Source organism: Corylus avellana, chromosome ca11 (genome assembly GCF_901000735.1).
Source record: "Corylus avellana chromosome ca11, CavTom2PMs-1.0".
NCBI classification, from domain to species: Eukaryota; Viridiplantae; Streptophyta; class Magnoliopsida; order Fagales; family Betulaceae; genus Corylus; species Corylus avellana.
The window spans coordinates 17,671,150-17,690,724 of NC_081551.1; the positions used below are offsets into that span (position 1 = coordinate 17,671,150).

Below are 19,575 nucleotides of genomic sequence, written 5' to 3' on the forward strand. Positions count from 1 at the left end.
AAAAAAAAAAAGAAGGAAAAAAATTGGGGGTGGCCTTTGGCCATGGGCGTGGCTAGGCCACCCCCATCTGGCCGGATGGGGGTGGCCAGCCCCAATTTTTTTTTTTTTAATTTTTAAAAATATACATTTTTTTTAATTTAAAAAAAAAAAATTAAGTAGGTATCACGTGTCAGCATCTGATTTGTCCACGTGGAATTCCTAACGGATGGACTAACTTAGTCATTTATCAAAACAACAAGAACCTCCTGTGATAAAATGAAACCACATGAGGGTAAAAATAAAGTTTGTAAACTCCAGGAGTATTAGGTATTTAACCCTAAAAAAAAAAAAAAAAAAAAAGAAAAAGAAGAAGGAGTGACCTGCAAATTTCAGTTATTGATTGTATTTAAGACTTTGGTGCAATGTCTATCTATGTCTATCAAAGAAAACTAATTTTTTGTTTTTTTGTTTTTTTTTTTAAAAAAAAAGAAGATAAAAACACTTACATGGAAAGAATGAAAAAGAAGGCATTGTGCGTGATCCTCTCACAAAAATGAAAAGTAAATGACTAAATGAAGATGTGCAGCCATGTAGGGGCTTAACCAATTAGTTAGTTCAAACCCTTCCTTAGAAAGTAATTTTTTGTGGTAATTACCTTTTGCCCCCATGAACTACAGTGCCTTGGCACTTTCCTCCCATGAACTACCAATAATGACATTTGACCCCATCAAACTACTATCTTATGACAAAAAATCACATTCCGTCAGTCAAAGAGGTTAAAATTGACGGTCAACGGTCATGTGCAAGCCATGTGCCATTTTAAATTTTGTTTCTTCCACTTTTGCCCTCACTTCAAATAAATAAAGTTGATATGTTTACGAGGGTATAAGCGTCATTTTCTTGGTCTGAAGTGAGGGCAAAAGTGGAAGAAACAAATTTAAAATGGCACATGACTTGCACATGACCGTTGATCGTCAATTTTAACCCCTTTGACTAACGGAAATGGGTTTTTTGTCATAAGATGGTAATTTGATGGGATCAGATATTATAGTTAGTAATTCATGGGGGAAAAGTGTTAAGGCGCTGTAATTCATGGAGGCAAAAGGTAATTACCCCTAATTTTTTTTCAAACAACTTGTAGGGGGCCAAGGCCACTACTAGCCTACATGTGGCTTCGCCACTGATGGATGCGATGCACTGTTCGAGGTTTATTCTGTAGAGGTGAGTTAGTTTCCCATCATAAAAAAAATTAAGTGGAATGAAAATAAAATTAATGATGGATTTGTCGAGGAATATTATTCATGGCCAGATTCCAAAAAGCGTAATGATATATTCATCTTTATTTCACTTGTAACAATTTCTATTCATCCTTAATAACTAAAAAAAATAGTATAGACTGCTCGACACTAATACATTAGTTCAATATGTTGAGAATGAGATAGAAGTGTAGTATATAGCCATTTTTTTCCTGAAATAAGTGTTAGTAGTTTGTGAGGGACTCACTTGATTTTGGATAAAAGTATAAAAGATTGAGTAATGCTACATATTACACTTTCATCACATTAAGGGCTCGTTTGGTTTGCAGAATAGACCTCTAGAATATAATGGTTATTCATATAAAATAGTAATTCTTTTGTTTGATAAATGTTTATTCCTATGAATAGTTATATCCGTAGGAATCACTAATCCCTTACACACAGGAATAGCTATTCCTTAAAAAAAAATTAGAGAAATAGTTATTCCTTAAGGAATAGAATACATTTTTCACAAATACCCATATTTTTTGTTTTTATTTTATTTTAAACTTAAAAAAATAATGAATAAGACATGAAAATTAAAGTGTGTGGCCGACCACCTAAAGAAGAGGTGGAGGCATCTCAAGGGTGGTCGTAGCCACCCCAGATTTGCTCCAGAGGTGGCCACGACTTTTGTGGGTGGCCGACCACCCATTATTTTTTATATTTTTTATTTTCTAATATGAGTTGGAAAAAAAAAATTAATGCGAGGTTTTTAGTAATTTTGATTCAATTCGAGTTATACCATGTGTGTTGTTACCAAACTGAAGAATAAAAACAACTATTTTATTCATCTCTTATCTATTCTCATTAATAACTATTCAATTTCCTAAACAACTATTTCATTATCTCTTATCTATTCCCATTAATAATTATTCAATTTCCTAATAGAATACACATTCTGCAAACCAAATAAGGCCTAATTAATATGACAATGTCTTTAAATCAAACATTGTTAGTCGCTTAAAAAAAAAAAAAAAGGCGCGGCATTAGTTCGAGCAAATAAGATGGCATCAAAATCAAAGGCAAGGTCTTTAATAGGTCGAGCTCCGAGTCCAATCAATAGTAATTTTTAGAGAATTTAAGTTTGACGCACCAAACGACCAACACGAGCATGGATGATAACACGTGAACACTGCTGCCTGAGTAATGGGACCTTACACCTTAGCAACAGCCCAAGTAGCAATTCTTTGAAAGCAACAATTAACAAATTTATTACAAGCTTGATAGTTCAAAGGGGAGCTTTGATATAACGGCAGCAGAAATACGGCAAAATGAAAGAAAGCTGCTAGAGAAAGAAATATGATTTAATTAAAAGCTTCTCTATAAATTACAATTTGTCCACTTTTTAACCCACACCCCCAGCAGCAACTTCAATCAAAACTGTCCCACGAACAGTAGAACAGATTCTGATGCACTTCCCTTCGGTCTACCTGAAGCATACAACACAAGCAGTTAAGACATTAAGTTTGCAATATCAATAAGGAAATTAATTGGCAGCAGCGGTACACAAAACTAAAGCAATGCTTTTGAAACTAACCTTGAGACAAAGACAATCAAACAGATCCCACTAGTTATGCAATCATTGTTGATCTGGGGTTGTCCTCCGCCGCAACCGGCGCCTCCAAGGACCTGAGCCACCATCTGAAGAGTCATTGTCCTCATCTCTGGAAGAAGATCCAGTTTCACCATCATAGCTCTCCCCCCAAAGTCGGGTGGATCTCCTTCTAATGCTCAGCTGTGCTCTAGTTCTCGAGCTACCAGACCAGCTGCCACTTCTTGGACTAGATCCTGGTCGAAAAACTCTAATGAGAAAGAATACAGTCAGCCAACCCCCATCGTCAATGGGTAAAATGTTGTCGTCACCCCTGTCCTCTCCAAATGAAGATTGGAGTGTGCTAAGTAAGTCTCCAAGGTCCCTCTGTCGCTCCAACCTCCTCCAATTACGCTGTCGCTCTGGGTCAGCCTCTGACGGGCGCACAAGGGGATGCTCAAGCCTAGCATGCTTCCTGAGATCCGTATAGGTGCCGCTGAAACTACATGTCTCACAGGAGCAGCTTCTTGATTTTGCATTCATGAAATGACGAGCAGGCTCCACAACAATCCAATCTTTGATCTGTCCACGGCAGAGGGGGCAGAACAACTTCTGCTGCTCCTGATTCTCACAAGACCCGGGGAGCAAAGTGGGGTGCACTTCCTCACTTATTTCTTCTTGCACCTCAGTAACTGTTGATTCTGAAGTCTCATTAGAAGACAAGCGTGTGGTTGAAAGTTGAGTGTCATCTTGGCCTGGCGTTGTTGATGAAGCTTCTGCAATTGACTTTCGGAACTGGTCAAGACAATTTGAGTGGCGATAACTTGTGTCACACATGTATGGGCGGCATCCCTTTTCATGAGATGAACAGATTAGTAGAACTGCATTGTGAGGATGTTCCATGCAGACAGGGCACCTAGCTTCTTCCCATTCGTTTAAATTTTCCTTGGTTTCTAATGGAATTTTCGGTGAGGATCGTCTTGCACGACTAGAGCTGCATGAAAATGGAGATGGCCAGTACCTATCATGAGAAACAGAACGATCCCTTCTCTCCTTTGGCATGTTGAAAGCTATCAAAAGAACCAACTAGAATTATGACACCTCCCAAAAAACAGCAGACTGATTGAAAACTATAAAAATGACATCAAAATAATTAACTATACTACTTGGAATGAAAAATGTTTAGTGCTGTGCAGGCATAGGTAAAAGTACCAAATAAACATAACTCACCCTAAATAACACATAATACAAACAACTTTACACGTAAGTACATGACAAGTTTGCAAAATTGCACAGGTCCAAGAAATAGAAATAACCAGAAAAAGTATTAATAAGAACAAGAAAGTATATAAACCTCCCAGATATCTCAGCAATATTTTGATATGCATGCATTATCAGATACTACCACCCTCCCAGATATCATGCATTGATACAAAGAAACCATCGTTTATGCTTGCCTTAAAGAACATAGATCACAGGATGAGAGGCCATCACACTACAGTAGCGCAATGTAAATCCTTTGTGCAACAATTTGCCTTATGCAAGGAGAAGTGTGGTGAGCCGACTTGCATACTAGAAGTGCAGTTGCATAACTTAGTTACCCACATCCAATACAATCTGCTGTTGAAAAAGGAGTACAGCCATAAGCGTGGTGAGCCGACTTGCATTCTAGGAGTGCAGTTGCATAACTTAGTTACCCACATCCAATACAATCTGCTGTTGAAAAAGGAGTACAGCCATAATTTGCATTGCAACATAAACATATGACAGTAACTGAGTGCCATTGTTTCAAACAGTATGTTGGACTTAAATTTGCTCTTGATCAGTAGCATTTTCTGAATAATGAGTCACATGACCATTTACAGAAAATTCCATTCTCCAATTTCAATCTTCTATCTCAATTAATTCATTTCAACAACACAAGGTAGATAGAACAATAAAAGGTAAGCCTCAAAATAAGACTACTCAACTCAACAAGCTTTTATTTCCAACTTGAGATTGGCCAAGCAATTTTACTTTTTTAGCCATTTTAAGCTCTGTATAAATCCACATTCCTTGCTACATCATTGCCATCACCTGGATCCTCCTGGACCTTCTACCTCACTAAACCCACGGTAACCTCTTTGGGTTGTTGCAATACTGATATTTGGGAACTCTTGAGGTACTAAATATGATTCTTTTTTTCCAGTTCTATCTTCACTTGTAGCCAAATAACATCCTCTTGGAAAGCTTATCTGACTAAAATTCCATGGGCGAGAAACCTTCATAACTCATATATGAGCATAGTTTGCAAAGAAATATGTGACAATTAAAAGCACCCTTTCTATTTGCCAATAGCTAGAACTACAATCCTGCACTTTGCAGCTCTCTAGAGAAGAGACGTACTAATGAGAGAGAGAGAAAGAGAGAGAGAACAAAACAAAGGTGGAAAAATCGCTCCCAAACATAAAGACGCTGTTTCTGCAAAATACGATATTCAGCATTTGCAGAAATCCGCAAACTTAACGAGTTCTTGCCTTGGGAGCGTAAATATTACCATGAATCTAAATTAATTCAACCCAAAACACATACACAATCTAAACATCTAAAAGTTTCATAATTTGAATAAAATACATCACTATTGGCATCAGAAACATATGCTCTCAGTTGCATAACCAGCAGAGCCGTAACCTGTTTCGAATAAAATCTTTACATTTTTTTGTTTAGCAAATGTTTGAAACTGTTTTTTTTTTTTTTTTTTTTGCATTTTAGCAAGCAGAGGAAGGACTCGGATGTATACATAATCTAAGATGCAGACCTTGCGAAACAGCTATTTCTGCTATTAATCAAAACCACCCAATCGTTCACAACAAATTGAAAAATATGGGGGAAAAACTATTATTAACAACAACAAAAAAAACCACTAAGCATTAAGCAAAGAATCCACTATCATTTCCACAAATTGAACCCATACAAAGCAAGCAAAACAAAATTCCCAACAAACTCATGTCCAAAAAACCATTCCCTCACTCTCTCAGCTGAACAACTAGTTCAAACCCCAAATTATTTTCAAAAAAATCCCCAAACCACGAAAACCTAATCGGTACAAAGTTGAAAAAAAAAAATTGAATCAAACTACACCACCCACCCCACACACACACACACACACACCAAAAAAAAAGAAGAGCCTCGATCCGTACAAACAACCAGCCCCAAGATGCACAACAAGGGCTCGCAGATCCGACTACAATAGTACCCCCGAAAGGATCAAAAATCAGAGATCGTAAAGGGGATTTACCAGAAGTCAGAGAAGCCGATTGAAGAATTAAATCTTCTCGGATTCTCTAGAAACAAACACTTCCTGATCCGATTCGATTCGATTCGGTGACGAACCCTAAGAAAGAGAGGAGGGGAGGGGGTGGGGGGATGACAAACGCTAATTACGGCCAACGTATATAAAGGTCTGAGCTGACGTGGAGGAAATGGGTTCGCTAATATTTGTTTTGAAGTTTGAACGATTATTATTTCAAGTCGGCGCCGTTTTGTTATATTTGAAGGGTGTGTATGACCGTGAGATATGCTTGGATTGGAGCGTGGTGTTGACGCTCCCCGGATTATGTTTGTATTTAGCTGTTGTGGGTCCCTATATTTTCTCCAACTCCTACTTTTTCAAAAATCAACAAATTCCTGGACGTTATAATTGATTTGCAATAAAATTTCCCAAACATTCATTCAACAAATTCCTGAGGTTAATTAATTGGTGTGTAATATAATTTCTCAAACATTCTTGACTTGAGGAAATTACTGAGATTTTAAGGGTTTGACCATAGTTTCAACAACATATAAGAATACTTCAAAAAAAAAAAGAAAAAGAAAAAAGAAATGGAAATCAATTCCATAACAAGACACTTGAAAAGATTGGATAAAGAAATGGATCGTCTTATTGCACATAATGTCTTTCCTGGATAGTTGCCTTAGTTGTACAAAGATGTTCTGCTAATGCTCTAACCATGTGTATTAAAAGGAAAAATAAGGGGTGAAGAACTGCCCCATTGCCACCCTCCACCCCTTCATAGCGGAGCATTTATCAATGATAGTAGCCTTGTGAGGGTGGGCTGCCTAGGGACAGGTTAAGGCAAGGCCCGCTAAGCTTGCTTCTCATAAGATCGGGGAAGCAAAATGTGATTCCATCCCTATCGAGCGAGGGCAATGGGTGTGGCTCCAACCCGCCATGCCTTTGTGGGGGTGACTCTCCACTCCCGAATTTCATTCTCGCATACCATTGCAAGAATGGTTTTACCATCAAATAAGTTATTCTCGCACCTCTAAAGGGTAGCTCCACTCTCAAAGACGTTGGTGGGAGTGGAGAGCCATCCCTACTGCCCCTTTTGTAGGCTTTCCCACCTTTTGCAAGGGTGGGGTGGCAATGAGGTAGAGTTCCATCCCTCGTTTTCTTTTTTCTTTTTTTTTTTTCTTTTTAATACACGTGGCAATGGCATGAATAAGTTGCTTATGTCATGGTAATGAGGACACATTGCTTATGTGTCATAGATGGGAACAATTTGTTTTAAAGACATTAAGGCCTTGTTTGGTTCGCGGATTATCTAGTCCATTGGAAAATGATTAGCTACTACTGGGAATAAAAGAGTTGAATAAATTAACTATTCATATTCTTTTGTTTGGTTGTAACGCTGGAATAAACTAGCTAAACCTATTCTTTCGTTTGATACAATGCAATATGTTGGTGAATGGAATCATATTGTGAACTTATTTCGTAAAATACCCTTATAATACAAATACAATTTATATTATTGACTTTTTTTTTTTCTTTTTTTTTTAAACATAAACAACTATACAAAATCAAACTCAATCTTGAATTCTAATGTCAATCAAGAAAAATAAATAGTACAGAATTTTTTTTTTTTTTTTTTTTTTAAAAAAAAAAACAGTGAGACAGATAAACAAAATCAAAGAGAAACGTTACAGAGAATCAAAAGAAATCAAAGAAAAAGAATCAAAAGAAATCAAAGAAGAAAAAAAAAAAAATTGAGAAATGGTACAGAAAAAGAGGTGGAGTCTGTGGAGAAACAAAATCAAGAAAAATAAACGGTATATATATATATAAGAGAGACGGAGAAACAGAATCAAATAAACGTTGCAGAGAATCAAAAGAAATAATTAAAAAAAATAAATAAATAAATAAATAAATAAATAAAAAATAAAAAAATGAGAGAGAAGAAAAAAAAAAAATCCAAGAAGCAGAAAGAAAACGAAATAACCAAGAAAAGAGAGATCGGAGAGAAGAGAAGGGGAGAGAGATACCTTGCGCAGAAAAGAGAGATTGCTGCAGTTTGCACTGAGAGAGTTGCTTTGAGAGATAGAGATGGTGAGAGCCTTGTGGGTGTGAGAATGGTAGGTTTTTTTTGGCAATTTTACACGTTAATTTTGATCCCACAGTAATGGATTAGCTAAGCCATTACTATGTGTATGAGATTAGTAGTCTCATGAGAATAGACTATTCCCAAGAATAGAGAGTTACCAAACAAATGACTAATTATATCTAATGTTACCTAGTCCAATCCAAGAGTCTAATTCGCGAACCAAACGGGCCTAAAAGCCTTGACAAAAAAGATTAAAAGCTTCTTCAAGGTGATGAGAGTCTGCCTATATATACACTGCTATATTACATAGGTGACTGCAAAAAAAAAAAAAAAAATAGCACCTGGCTTGAGCTACCCCCAACCAAGGGGTCTCATCAGATCAACATGACTTGGGACGGCAACATTTAACCAAGTCTCAGCATGCCCTGTTCCTGATGCTCCTAGAATATTTACAGAGACGCTCAACCTCATTGTTTTCACTTGATGTTTAGGGTGGCCGACATGGTGCGTAGCTCCTTTGCAATCTCTGAGAAGGCTGGTCTGGAGTCGGGATCAGATGACCAGCACCTCTCCATCAATGATCTCCATGTTGGGTCGCACCAGCTTGGAATTTCAAGTCGCAGGTTGCCTTTAATTATACCAGCTGAAATTTAGCAACCAAATTTTCATCATTGTTTAATTAAAATGATAGATAAGCAGTATATATATATATATAAAAACATGCACTTTGGATCAAATGTTGTAATTCTATATACATTCAAACAAAACATGTGCTGTAGTACCCAATCCTCAGTCAATGTATCATTAAGATGCAGAGTCATGGGATATATCCACTTTATATCAATATTTTCAAATTAAACCGCACCTATTATTTCTTTTGATCGCAAATTAACATAGGGTTCCTCCCCAGTCAAGAGTTCCCACATTACTATTCCAAACGAGTAGACATCAACCTACAAGAGTTGAAAACACATTTTACAACCAAAGTGATTGGCAACAGATATAAAATTAAACATATTTTGACAATCTAAAATGAGCATTCTTACCTTTTCAGTAACCATGTCCTTACTATTCAAGAGTTCTGGAGCCATCCATGGTATGGTTCCTCTTATTCCACCAGAGACAAGCGTCTTCTGTTTAATTTTCGATAAACCCAGATCACCAATCTGAAAGAATGATGGTAAAATTTTCAAACTTGTTCAATTGAAAAGAATAAAAAATTGTGAAAAGAAGACATTGATGAGACCAACTATAGACTGTTTTTGTAACAAAAAAGAAAGGCAGACCAGATAAGAGATTCTAATAAAAAACAGCAAGATTCTTGTCAAGTAGATTACCTTGCACACTGGTCGATGAGGGTCTCTCATGTTCACAAGTAAGTTGTGTGATTTCAAATCAAAGTGGACAATGTTCTTCCCATGTAGATATTCCATGCCAAAGGCTGCATCCATTGCTATAATTATCCTCTTCCTACGATCAATCGTCCTGCTAATTCAGAAATGGAAAACTTTAGAGAAAACTCGTTCCTATAATAGTATCCAACAATTGCCAGTCCAGAAGACTGATAGGAAAAAAATGATGAACTGAGATGAAGCAGGAACACGATCAGAGGATGCACCACAATTTCTTGGAATAAAACTATATAAGCAAGCCTTAGATGAACTACCAACACTGTGAAAATATTTCTGAAGATATCTACTTTTCCAGCGAATTATCATGTATCACCATATAAACCAAATCTAGGATTCTCAACATTCTGGAATAATTTTACATCTTATGTCGGTCCAAAGACTCGCACAAAATTATAATCCATGAATGTCCATTTTCAGATACACAGATATAGAAGACAATGTCAGTTTAACATCCATTTAATGTGGAACACATAAAAGGAAGAAGTAGCAAGAGTGTCCTACATTGATATGTGAAAACAAACCATCAAACACCTTTTTGAACTAAAAAGTCAAATTGAATGTTTTGTAGAATATATTATAAAAACAAGATAAGGTGCCATACCGATCCTTTGTTCTCAACACTTGTTTCAGGGAGCCATTGACCATGTACTCTGTTACTGCTGCCAAATTTGTCACAGGTCCATCCGTAACTACACCATAAAATGCCACAATATTTGGGTGGTTAAGCTCACCTAGTACGTGGGCTTCCTTCCAAAAGTCTGTGACCTGCAAGGGAGTAGATAGAAACATTGAAGTTTAGATAATATGCAGGAATTCATTCCTCAACTATAGTTTGATAATAACCTAGAGGCATTTTCCTCTTCCAACTCTAGCTCTTTCTTCCCCGACAAGCATCAGCTTTCAGATTTCATTATCACCATCATATGCACATCAGTTTCTTCTCTTTAGATTTTTTAACAGATTTCAAGAGAGGGACCACCAAATTTATGTTAACTACTGAGGAAAGAAAAACAAGGAATACGAGTTGAAAGCTTCAAGATTAAGAGGGCAGTACATGGATGTGACATGTCCAAATCAACAGCTCAAAAACAAAATCGTCTCAAAGATCAAACCACTCAGGTGAAACTGATATTTGTCTTGTATGGATTACAATAAACAAGTGACTTCATGCTGAGCCCAAGTACTTAACCAAACCAAATTAGATAAGTATTTCATTCGAGAAATGAATCAGATAACAGAATAAATTCAACATAGGAAATGTGGGGTGAAAATATGAGTAACTACCAATCGGTCCTCCCCCAATGAGTCTCCAGTGAAGCAACTTGGCTTGATCCTTTTAATGGCAACATCAGATCCCTTCCATTTTCCATAGTAAACAGTTCCATACATGCCCGAACCAATCTCCTTTATATATTCAAGGTCAGTATTTTTGATAGTCTGCATAACAAAGCAGAAGGAAGCATTTTTGTGTCATATTTAATTCAACCTCTACCAAGTTAAAAGACATAAACATGTATATGTTTGACAGATTACCTGCAGCTCTCTAGTGGATAGATGAGTGTAACATGCAGCCAGGTTGATAGGGATTCCACCAATTATCTAAGAAACTAGAAAATCATTAGTAGGTCAAAGGCATTATTAGCCAATGAAGCTAGCTAGCACATATTTGTTCTTCATCTTTCTAAAATCTTCCAGTAAAAAGGAACAAAATGAGTCTTAGTTAATACCGTGTCATCAATGCTTAAACCAGATGGGGGGTCTTGTTGAATCTCTTTTTCATTGACATGATCTTTTTCATCGGCAACATTGCTGGTTGCAGGGGAAGAAAGCATAGGCGTTCCTACTTCTTTGGATGAAGATAATGAAAGGTTATGCAAGGAAAAATCCACCGAAGTTGAAACTCCACCCTGTAAGTCATCAGCGCCATTACTGCCTGCTTCCTCATCTGACAGCTCACTATTGCATCCCAATTCTGTTTTTGAGATGGTAATTTCCTTCTGGAGCTGCAAATTTACGGGTACATAAAAATTCCCATGTAGGGCCTGATATGGAATTTTGCTAGAATTGGGATGACAAACTCTCATACACTGGCCCTGCTTTGAAATGTTCGAATTTGGCCGGAGCCCATGACAGAATTTCCCCACCAGAACCCTTTCGCCCAATCTAAAAGTCCGATGGCTCCCTATCTCAACTGGGTTGTTCCGATAGTTAAGTGCATGGTAGGAGATAATCTGCTGATTTCTGGCATCATTTTCACCAACTCTATGGCTGCGGATGCCACAATATAAGCCACCCCAAACCCCTTCACCATGCGAATATCTCTGCGGATGATCATTATAGGAATGAAAATTTCCATCACATGGCATAATGTTCTCCCTGTTCAATCTAACACAACAAGCAGATTGTTTCGCCAAAAACTGTTGCTTCAACACAAATTTCCTAAGCGAATCATCCCCATATTTTACACCCTTCACACAAGCAACACTATTTTTGGTACAAAAAGGGTAATTTTCCACACAATTCACAACCAAATTACCACCCATTTGAACAAAGGCATTGACATTATCGCTGGCGGCACAAACGAAGAGCCAGAGCCTGGCGTGCTTACCGTAAAGCTCGAGCTCGTCGTACTCGTCGATCATGCAGCGAACGTCGTCGTCGGAGGCGACGGAGACGAGGAGAGTGGAGTAGCCCTCGGACGCGCGGTGGGAAAGCTGGTATTTGAGAGAGAAGGAAGGAGGGCGCGTGGCGGGGAAAAGATCCGAAATCTTGGACCGGAGCTTGGATAGCCCGATGGACCGGTCGACGGAGATGATTCGGGCCTCTCCGCCCACGTACTTCAGCTCTCCCGAGGGAGGTATTGGCCGGAACGAACCGTTGAAGCTGCACACAAGCTTCACCTTCTCGGAGGCCCGGCCACTGCCACCGCTTGGCCTCCTCCGCCGATACAGAGCACATGGTTCTTTCATGATGCACATGATACACTCTCAGAGAGCGTCTGATATATATATATAGATGAGGAGGGAGTTTATAGTTGAGTGGGAGACTGGCGGGGTTGGGAATTTGGGCTTCATGTTTCGTGCAAATTGCGAATTTGCCATCCACGTAATGTGTTTTTCATTTCTGATTGGAGAGAGATACACTAGGTTGCCATTGGAGTTTGTTGTAATTGCAATACTGCCATCCTCTGCGGTGGGCATCCTGATTTGATTTCAGTTGGGATTCCAGTTGACGCGGGATTCTTGTGATTTGTGTCCTTCTTCCGGAGGGAACCTCTTTCGTTGGCGACTTGGTTAAGATTATATTTTATTAATAATAAATATTACCACGTCACTAAATTGTAAATTTTAAAATGCTATAAAATATAGAGAAACGCTATAATGCAATAAAAATATTTTTTTTTATCCATAAAAGTCCTAAGTGGCAAAAGGTCACAGACTCACAGGCCCCCACCATTAAAATTTTTAAATTTTTATTGGGGTATATTACAAATTTTTAAACATTGAAAATCAAATTACAAATACGATAAAACTTTTGGAGAGTAAAGTGTAATTTTCCCTATTTGTAAATAATTAATAATGATTCACGTGTGTGGATATGTGTTTTAGGTCATGGGAGGCAAATTTATTTATTTATTTATTTTTATTTTTTATTGATAAAGGAGGCAATTTATTTACGTGTGAAACATTTTTCTACTGGAATTATCAAGTATAATTAAAATTGGCTAATTTCATTATTAATCTAATGTGTATATCTTATCAATATTTGAGGAAATGAGTTTCAATCTTCTAAATAGTCCGGTTCTCGTGGATTTTCATTTATTATTTAAAATTTGTGTATGGATTGAATTCCAATTAAGTTATATGTAGTCAGAGTTGAATTTTTTCTAGTTTTTTTCTTTTTCTTTTTTTGGTTTGAAAGATAAAGTCCTATCAATTAGAATAAAATTTTATGCTGTTCTTAGAGAAGTGTTAGAGAGCTAAACAAATAAACTCAAAAAAAATTTTAAACAGACGTGGTAAACGGTGAGTGATAAACAAGGGAGAGAGAATTGTATTTTTTTAAATTTAAAAACCCTTACCACGTCAGTTTGAAACTTTTTTTAAGTTCATTTGTTTGGCTCTCTAGCACTTCTCTTGTTCTTAAAATTTTTGTGTGGTTTATGGCATTAGAAAAATAAATGAAAAATTGGATTCTATCCGTCTTAGTTTAAAATTTCATATATATCATCTTCTACTTTAAATTAACAAAACTAAAGAGGGATTAAAAAAAAAAATCACTTCTCATTAGGTTATTTTTCTACTTTTTAATGATTCGTAAGACTATGTATTTGATACTTATGTGAATTGACATGATAACTATTAAAAAATTAAGGAATAAATTTAAAATTGGTTAATGTGGTTGGCTTAAATTACAAATCACTCCATGTTGTATAAAAAATAATTTATAGGTCCCTGTAGTTGCCCTAAATTACAAATCACTCCATGTGGTATAAAAAATAATTGATAAGTCTTCAGAGTAGGCTAAAATAACAGTTTACTTCCTAAAATCAATTTTTATTAAGTAACTGAACAAAATCCGTTACTTTGTCACGTCATACTACTACAATAAATTAACCTAATCTCTTTTATCCCTAAAATTTTACTCAGTGCGTAACCCTCACTCATTTTCATCATTCTCACCATGATTTGTAATCATTTTTGCAAGAATTTGATGGTTACATTTTGTGAAGTGGCTGAGGAAGATGAAGATGAGGAAAGATTATGCACGGGGTAAAATTTTGGGGATATAAGATATTAGGTTAATTTACTGTAACAGTATGACGAAGAGTGAGGGTTGATATGTAATCTTAGTTGGCGTCGTAAAATGATGTGAAAAATCCTAATTGTTATTTTTGAAAGTCAGAAATTAATAATAACGCGTGTCGCGTTTTTATTGGGTGTGACGTGACAAAGTGACAGATTTTGTTAATTATTTAACGGAAATTGATTTCATGAAGTAAAATACTATTTGGACATACTTTTAGGACCTATAAATTCTTTTTTATACCACAATGATTGATTTGTAATTTAGGCCAACTATAGAGACTTATAAATTATTTTTTATACCACATGGAGTGATTTGTAATTTAGGCCAACCACAATGACCAATTTTACATTTATCCCAAAAATTAAATTTGTTTGTTAATTTTTTTTGTTTACTTTTTTTTTACCCATATCATGCCCTCATAATATATATATATATATATATATATATATATATATCTGAACATTTGACAATTTGTATCCAAGGGTTACTACCACAAGGGTGATGGTCTTGCGGCATTCGTAGAAGGATAGAAATTTCTTCTAAACTAATTTTAATGAAATATCTTTTAACTTATTTAAAAAAGTGTCAAGTATTTATAAACATTTAAAACGCACATTAAATTCTTAAGGTCATTAATAGCAGTTTACTAACTTAGACTAACGTTTTAAATGTTTATAGACACTTGACACTATTTTAAATGGGTTGGAGGATATTTTCTCTGAATTGATTTGGAAGCAATTTATGTCCTTCGTAGAAAGTTATAGAGTCAAATGCCAAAATAGAAAGCATTTGAAATTATTTTTATACCATCGAGTTGAGTGTTGATGAAAAATGCTAAACATCCAAAATTTTTGTTCCAAAAGTTTGTTTTCAAATGCTGTGTCACCATCTCATGAGTTGGTGACACATTTTCTAAAATAATAAATCTCATGAGATGATGACCAATTATTTGAAAACCAACTTTTGAAAAGAAAATTTAAGATATGTAGCATTTCTGGGTGTTGATAGTATTTCTTAGTGGGACTGGATCAGCTACGGTTCAACCGACTTGAGCCCAGTGCTACTACTAGCTATGATCACGTTCACTTCGAATAATCACTCTGGCTGCGGCCTTCTATTTTTTTGCTTTTTACAAAAGAAAGTAATTGAAGCACATTAGTTACCGAATACATATTATTCGAGGGTTGGGCATGGGGGCATTTGAGATATAATTGAAGCAGATAAGGGCATATTACATGTGAAACAGTGAAAGGTAAGAACCCCTCCTTTCCACCTCGTTAACATTCCACGAACCTGTAGTATTCCAACGAGATAACCTCCCTTTTGTCCTTTTATCCAATTGGGAAACCTCCGCAAACATATGCGACTACCATATTAAGTAATTAATTAATTAATTACTTTTTTTAAAAAAAAAAATTTAATTAATATGCTTTCTTACTTCAACTCAGCACGTGTCCTACCTAGTCATAAAATAGAAAATGAAAGTAGAGAAGAGAGAAGTTTGGGAAAATAAAAGGGAAAGTATCAACGATTAAGAAGAAAAGAGAAAAGAGAAAAGAGAAAAGATACAATATTCTCTTTCTTTTACAAATATGACCAAAAAATAAAAAAAAAAAAAAAAAAAAATCAGATTCTTGAAATATGACGAAGAAATATGTTTTTGGCAATTTAAATGGTTCTTCTTGTTGAAAAAAAAAAAAAAAATTCTGAAAATGAGGGATGTTGCTGTAAGAATTGCTTGAGATTCTGGGTAGGGAATGGGAATAATATTTTCCTTTGGTTGAATTGGTGGCATCCAGATGGCATATTGTTTGAGAAATATGGCTATAGGGTGATATATGATGCTAGGACCAAGCTCTCTACTGTTATTCATGGGAGGGAATGGAATTGGGCAGCAGCTAGATCCGAGGCTCTTGTAAATATACAAAGTACAATTTCTCTTGTGAAGTTTGGTGAGGTGGATAAGGTTGTAGCAGCTATTAATGAACTTGGTGGTGAAACCAAGCTAAAATTGGAAAGAATGATCATGACTTAACCTTGTTCAGCTTTTCAAGCATAGAAACTCCCACTGGTTACAGTTGTATGCCTAAGACAAAATTGCAGATTGGAGAAAAAATGCCCACATCATTCAAGGGATTGCTCAAGGGCTTATTTCCCTGCATAAGTACTCCAAAATAAAGGTCATTCATAGAGATTTGAAACCACCAATATATTACTGGACAATAACATGGATCCTAGGATCTCTGATTTGGCATACGTGGCAAACATGTTCGGGGAGAAACAAATATTGAGTAGACACGAATTGAATTGTCGGGACATACTAAGTAAGCAACTTGATCATTTTTTAAAATGTGAACTGGCTGATATATACTATATGAAATGTCAAATGAATTCCATCTGTGTATTAATAACATTCTGGTGAAAGATGGAAAAAGTGGTTATATGTCACTTGAACATGCCATGGATGGTCTTTTTTCTGCGAAATCCGATGTTCTTGGCTTTGGAGTAAAATGACATTGTAATAGACCAACAATGACAGGTGATGTATATGCTTGGGAGTGAAATGACAACCTTTCCAGATCCTAAACAGCCAGCCTTTTCTACCACTGCAAGCAAGAATGACAATGATATCTCAGAAAATCCAGGACCTTGTTCGATTGATGATGTAGCAATTTCAAATTTACACGGCCAATAACATTCTAGGAGACAAGGACTTTATTCATTAAACACACTTCTTGATTAAGCTCATCATTCAATATTTTCCTTCAGCAAACATCACTTAGTTCATCATTTGCAGTTTGCAGTATAATAAAAATTCATTGCATCATTACAGAATTTTATGAATTATATCATGGCCATGATCATTAACATGATATGAGATCAAAAACCACATTACGACCTAGAAGCCTGATTGAACCAATCCAAATTATGCCATGTTCTAGATTAAGTAGAAACTTGCCTGCTTGTATCACTTCCACATACATCATAGTCTATGTTAGATAAAATAATAAAAACTACTCTCTAGAAACATTACTAAATGTTAATATAGCCAAATTTGATAACATGGTGTACCAATCTTAGGGCATGCTTGGTACGTAGAAATAGACCTAGGAATGGAATAGCTATTCCGTTATTTGGATGTGCCACCATTATTGGGAATAAGAAATAACTAGGAATAATTATTCCCTTAAAATGAGGAAGAGTGATTCCTCTTAAAAAAAGGTAGGGAATAGCTATTCTCCCAAGAATGGAATAGCTCGACCATCCATGGGGAATTTCACGAATACTTCTTTTTGGGTGCCCGGAAAAAAAAAAAAAAAAATTTCTCTAATTCATAATCAGTAAATGACTAACAGAAGTCAAGAAGTTAAGCATTGTGATTGATGAAGGAAGTAGCTTAAATGCAATTGAACGTAACACTATATAAGGTCCACTACACAGAAAATACAACTCACTTGCAAAGTTCAATACCGCCTCTTAAGCAAGTCAATCGAAGCCCTTCCCTAGGCAATTAAGACAACGTTGTACCCTGAGATGCGAAAACATGGAAAAAAAAAAAAAAACACATCATTATCGCATAATAGGAAAAACTCAAAAACCAATCTCTTTCTCAAAACATGGTTATTGAATCAATAGTTATAGAGGTTTTGTGCTCGAATATCATGCCTAGCAAGCAGTGTTCCAAAAAGCAGATTAGAGCTTTTAATTGTTTCAATTTGCCAGCCAAAACACAAACTTTTCGTTAAATACCACTCAATATACCACCCATTGTGCTTGTTTCCATAACTCTTCGTTTGGTTACTGAGAAAACTGTCGAACACAACCAAAGGGTTAACCATCCAAATTCATATAAAGGAACAGAAAGGAACCTGTTTTCCCAGTAACCAAACGGAGCACAAACGAATTGTAGACCAAGCACCTAAAATGAGCTCCAGAAATATTGAGAAATTACTAAAAAAATAAAAGAACAATCAGAGAGCAACCTGTTTCCATCGCAAGTAGGGCAAAGGCAGGGGTTGATGGCAACTGGGTCGTACAAAGGCGACCAATATATGGTGGCATTTCCTTTGCACAGTTTGCACATAACAAACCCTTTCCCCCTGCAAAGCGCACAAGGCGGCGCCACCTTTCTCTGCACCAAAACCGCACCAAAGAAAATCGGACTCTCAAAAGAGGAAACAAAAAAGTGATGGAGCCAAAGAGGGTTTGGCTTTTGAGTTTTACCCGTTTCGCTTCGTCGGTGAAACGAAGCGCTCTGACGGTGGCAGAGGAAGCGAGATTCAAAGTAAGTAGTCCGCCAAGGATGAGAGCGGCACCAGTGCCCAACGTGCGCAGTTGCTTTGGTATCATCTTTGGTGTATCTTGAGTTTTGGTGCAGGCAACGTCTCAAACAGTTGGAGTGCGTGCGATAGAAAGCTTAGAGCAAAGGGCTCCGTAGGAAACTAATCTCAACGTGTGCCTTTCGCTTCCCGCGTGGCCGCGCCAGGATTTTATGTGTTTTTTTTTTTTAAGGTATATCGCACTTATCCGACCAGTTTGAATTGTGTTGAACCCAAAAATACCAAATTATGCACTGCACTTTCGTTACCTTTTTATTTACCGGATTGATTTGATATCCCATCAACGGGCCTTTTATTCAAAATGAATCGATATATTAGTCTAATAATAATAATAATAAGTGAAGGGATTGATGAGACCATGGCCTACCATTGTGTTACCATTCCAGGTGGTGGTCCACCTATTTCAACAATACCCTAAAATGGTGAGAGGTTGGCCGGCCTACCCTAACAACTTAGAGACATCAAATTCAAGGGATTCTAGGGTACCCTATTTAGAGGCAAATAGGGCCATTGGTATAAAGATTGTCGAAACTAAGTGAAATAACGAAAAGTAAAAAGGAAATGGATTGGAGAGGAACAATACACAAATAATTTAGGGAAATTATATCAAAATACCTTGGGTAAACACGCCAAATTTTTTTTGTCTTTTAAGTTTTTTTTTTTTTTTGACAATTTACTTCCTATGTCAATCGAAATGTCAAAAAAATATTTACAGTCAAATTTTTTTAACTGTCGTTAGATTGGTTGAAATGTAGCGTTTGTCACGTCAGCATAATAATTTTTTATTAATTTAATTTAAAAATTTTAAAAATTAAAAAAAAAAATATTTATATATATATATATATA

At 36.3% G+C, this 19,575-nt stretch overlaps 3 protein-coding genes across 3 annotated transcripts in view; 1 reads left to right on the forward strand and 2 right to left on the reverse strand.

The window, feature by feature from the left end:
* Nucleotides 1-2,389: 2,389 nt before the first annotated feature.
* Nucleotides 2,390-6,223, reverse strand: LOC132165677 (uncharacterized). The gene is made up of 3 exons (XM_059576336.1): nucleotides 6,086-6,223; nucleotides 2,815-3,878; nucleotides 2,390-2,707 (listed from the first exon to the last, which is right to left on the reverse strand). The coding sequence occupies exon 2, from the start codon at nucleotides 3,868-3,870 to the stop codon at nucleotides 2,857-2,859; it is 1,014 nt and encodes a 337-aa protein (XP_059432319.1). The 5' UTR covers nucleotides 3,871-3,878; nucleotides 6,086-6,223; the 3' UTR covers nucleotides 2,390-2,707; nucleotides 2,815-2,856.
* Nucleotides 6,224-8,384: 2,161 nt separating this feature from the next.
* On the reverse strand, nucleotides 8,385-12,558 carry LOC132165163 (uncharacterized). Its single transcript, XM_059575656.1, has 8 exons — nucleotides 11,308-12,558; nucleotides 11,114-11,179; nucleotides 10,865-11,017; nucleotides 10,182-10,345; nucleotides 9,506-9,653; nucleotides 9,215-9,334; nucleotides 9,034-9,121; nucleotides 8,385-8,811 (listed from the first exon to the last, which is right to left on the reverse strand). The coding sequence occupies exons 1-8, from the start codon at nucleotides 12,556-12,558 to the stop codon at nucleotides 8,645-8,647; spliced, it is 2,157 nt and encodes a 718-aa protein (XP_059431639.1). The 3' UTR covers nucleotides 8,385-8,644.
* A 6,020-nt stretch (nucleotides 12,559-18,578) lies between these two features.
* Nucleotides 18,579-19,575, forward strand: part of LOC132165165 (uncharacterized) — a 4,181-nt gene continuing 3,184 nt past the window's right edge. The window contains exons 1-2 of the mRNA XM_059575657.1: nucleotides 18,579-18,674; nucleotides 18,768-18,823. Of these exons, the coding sequence (XP_059431640.1) occupies nucleotides 18,579-18,674; nucleotides 18,768-18,823 (152 nt within the window). The remainder of the gene's footprint in view (nucleotides 18,675-18,767; nucleotides 18,824-19,575) is intronic.

Bases quoted from the DNA above. Each gene is read 5' to 3' on its own strand.
- LOC132165677 (XM_059576336.1), bottom strand. From the start codon at position 3,870: ATGCCAAAGGAGAGAAGGGATCGTTCTGTTTCTCATGATAGGTACTGG.
- LOC132165163 (XM_059575656.1), bottom strand. From the start codon at position 12,558: ATGTGCATCATGAAAGAACCATGTGCTCTGTATCGGCGGAGGAGGCCA. The intron at 10,346-10,864 runs GTAGTTACTCAT...ACTCCCTTGCAG, and splicing joins CATTGGGGGAGGACCGATTG to GTCACAGACTTTTGGAAGGA. The intron at 9,654-10,181 runs GTATGGCACCTT...CTGAATTAGCAG, and splicing joins GTGTTGAGAACAAAGGATCG to GACGATTGATCGTAGGAAGA.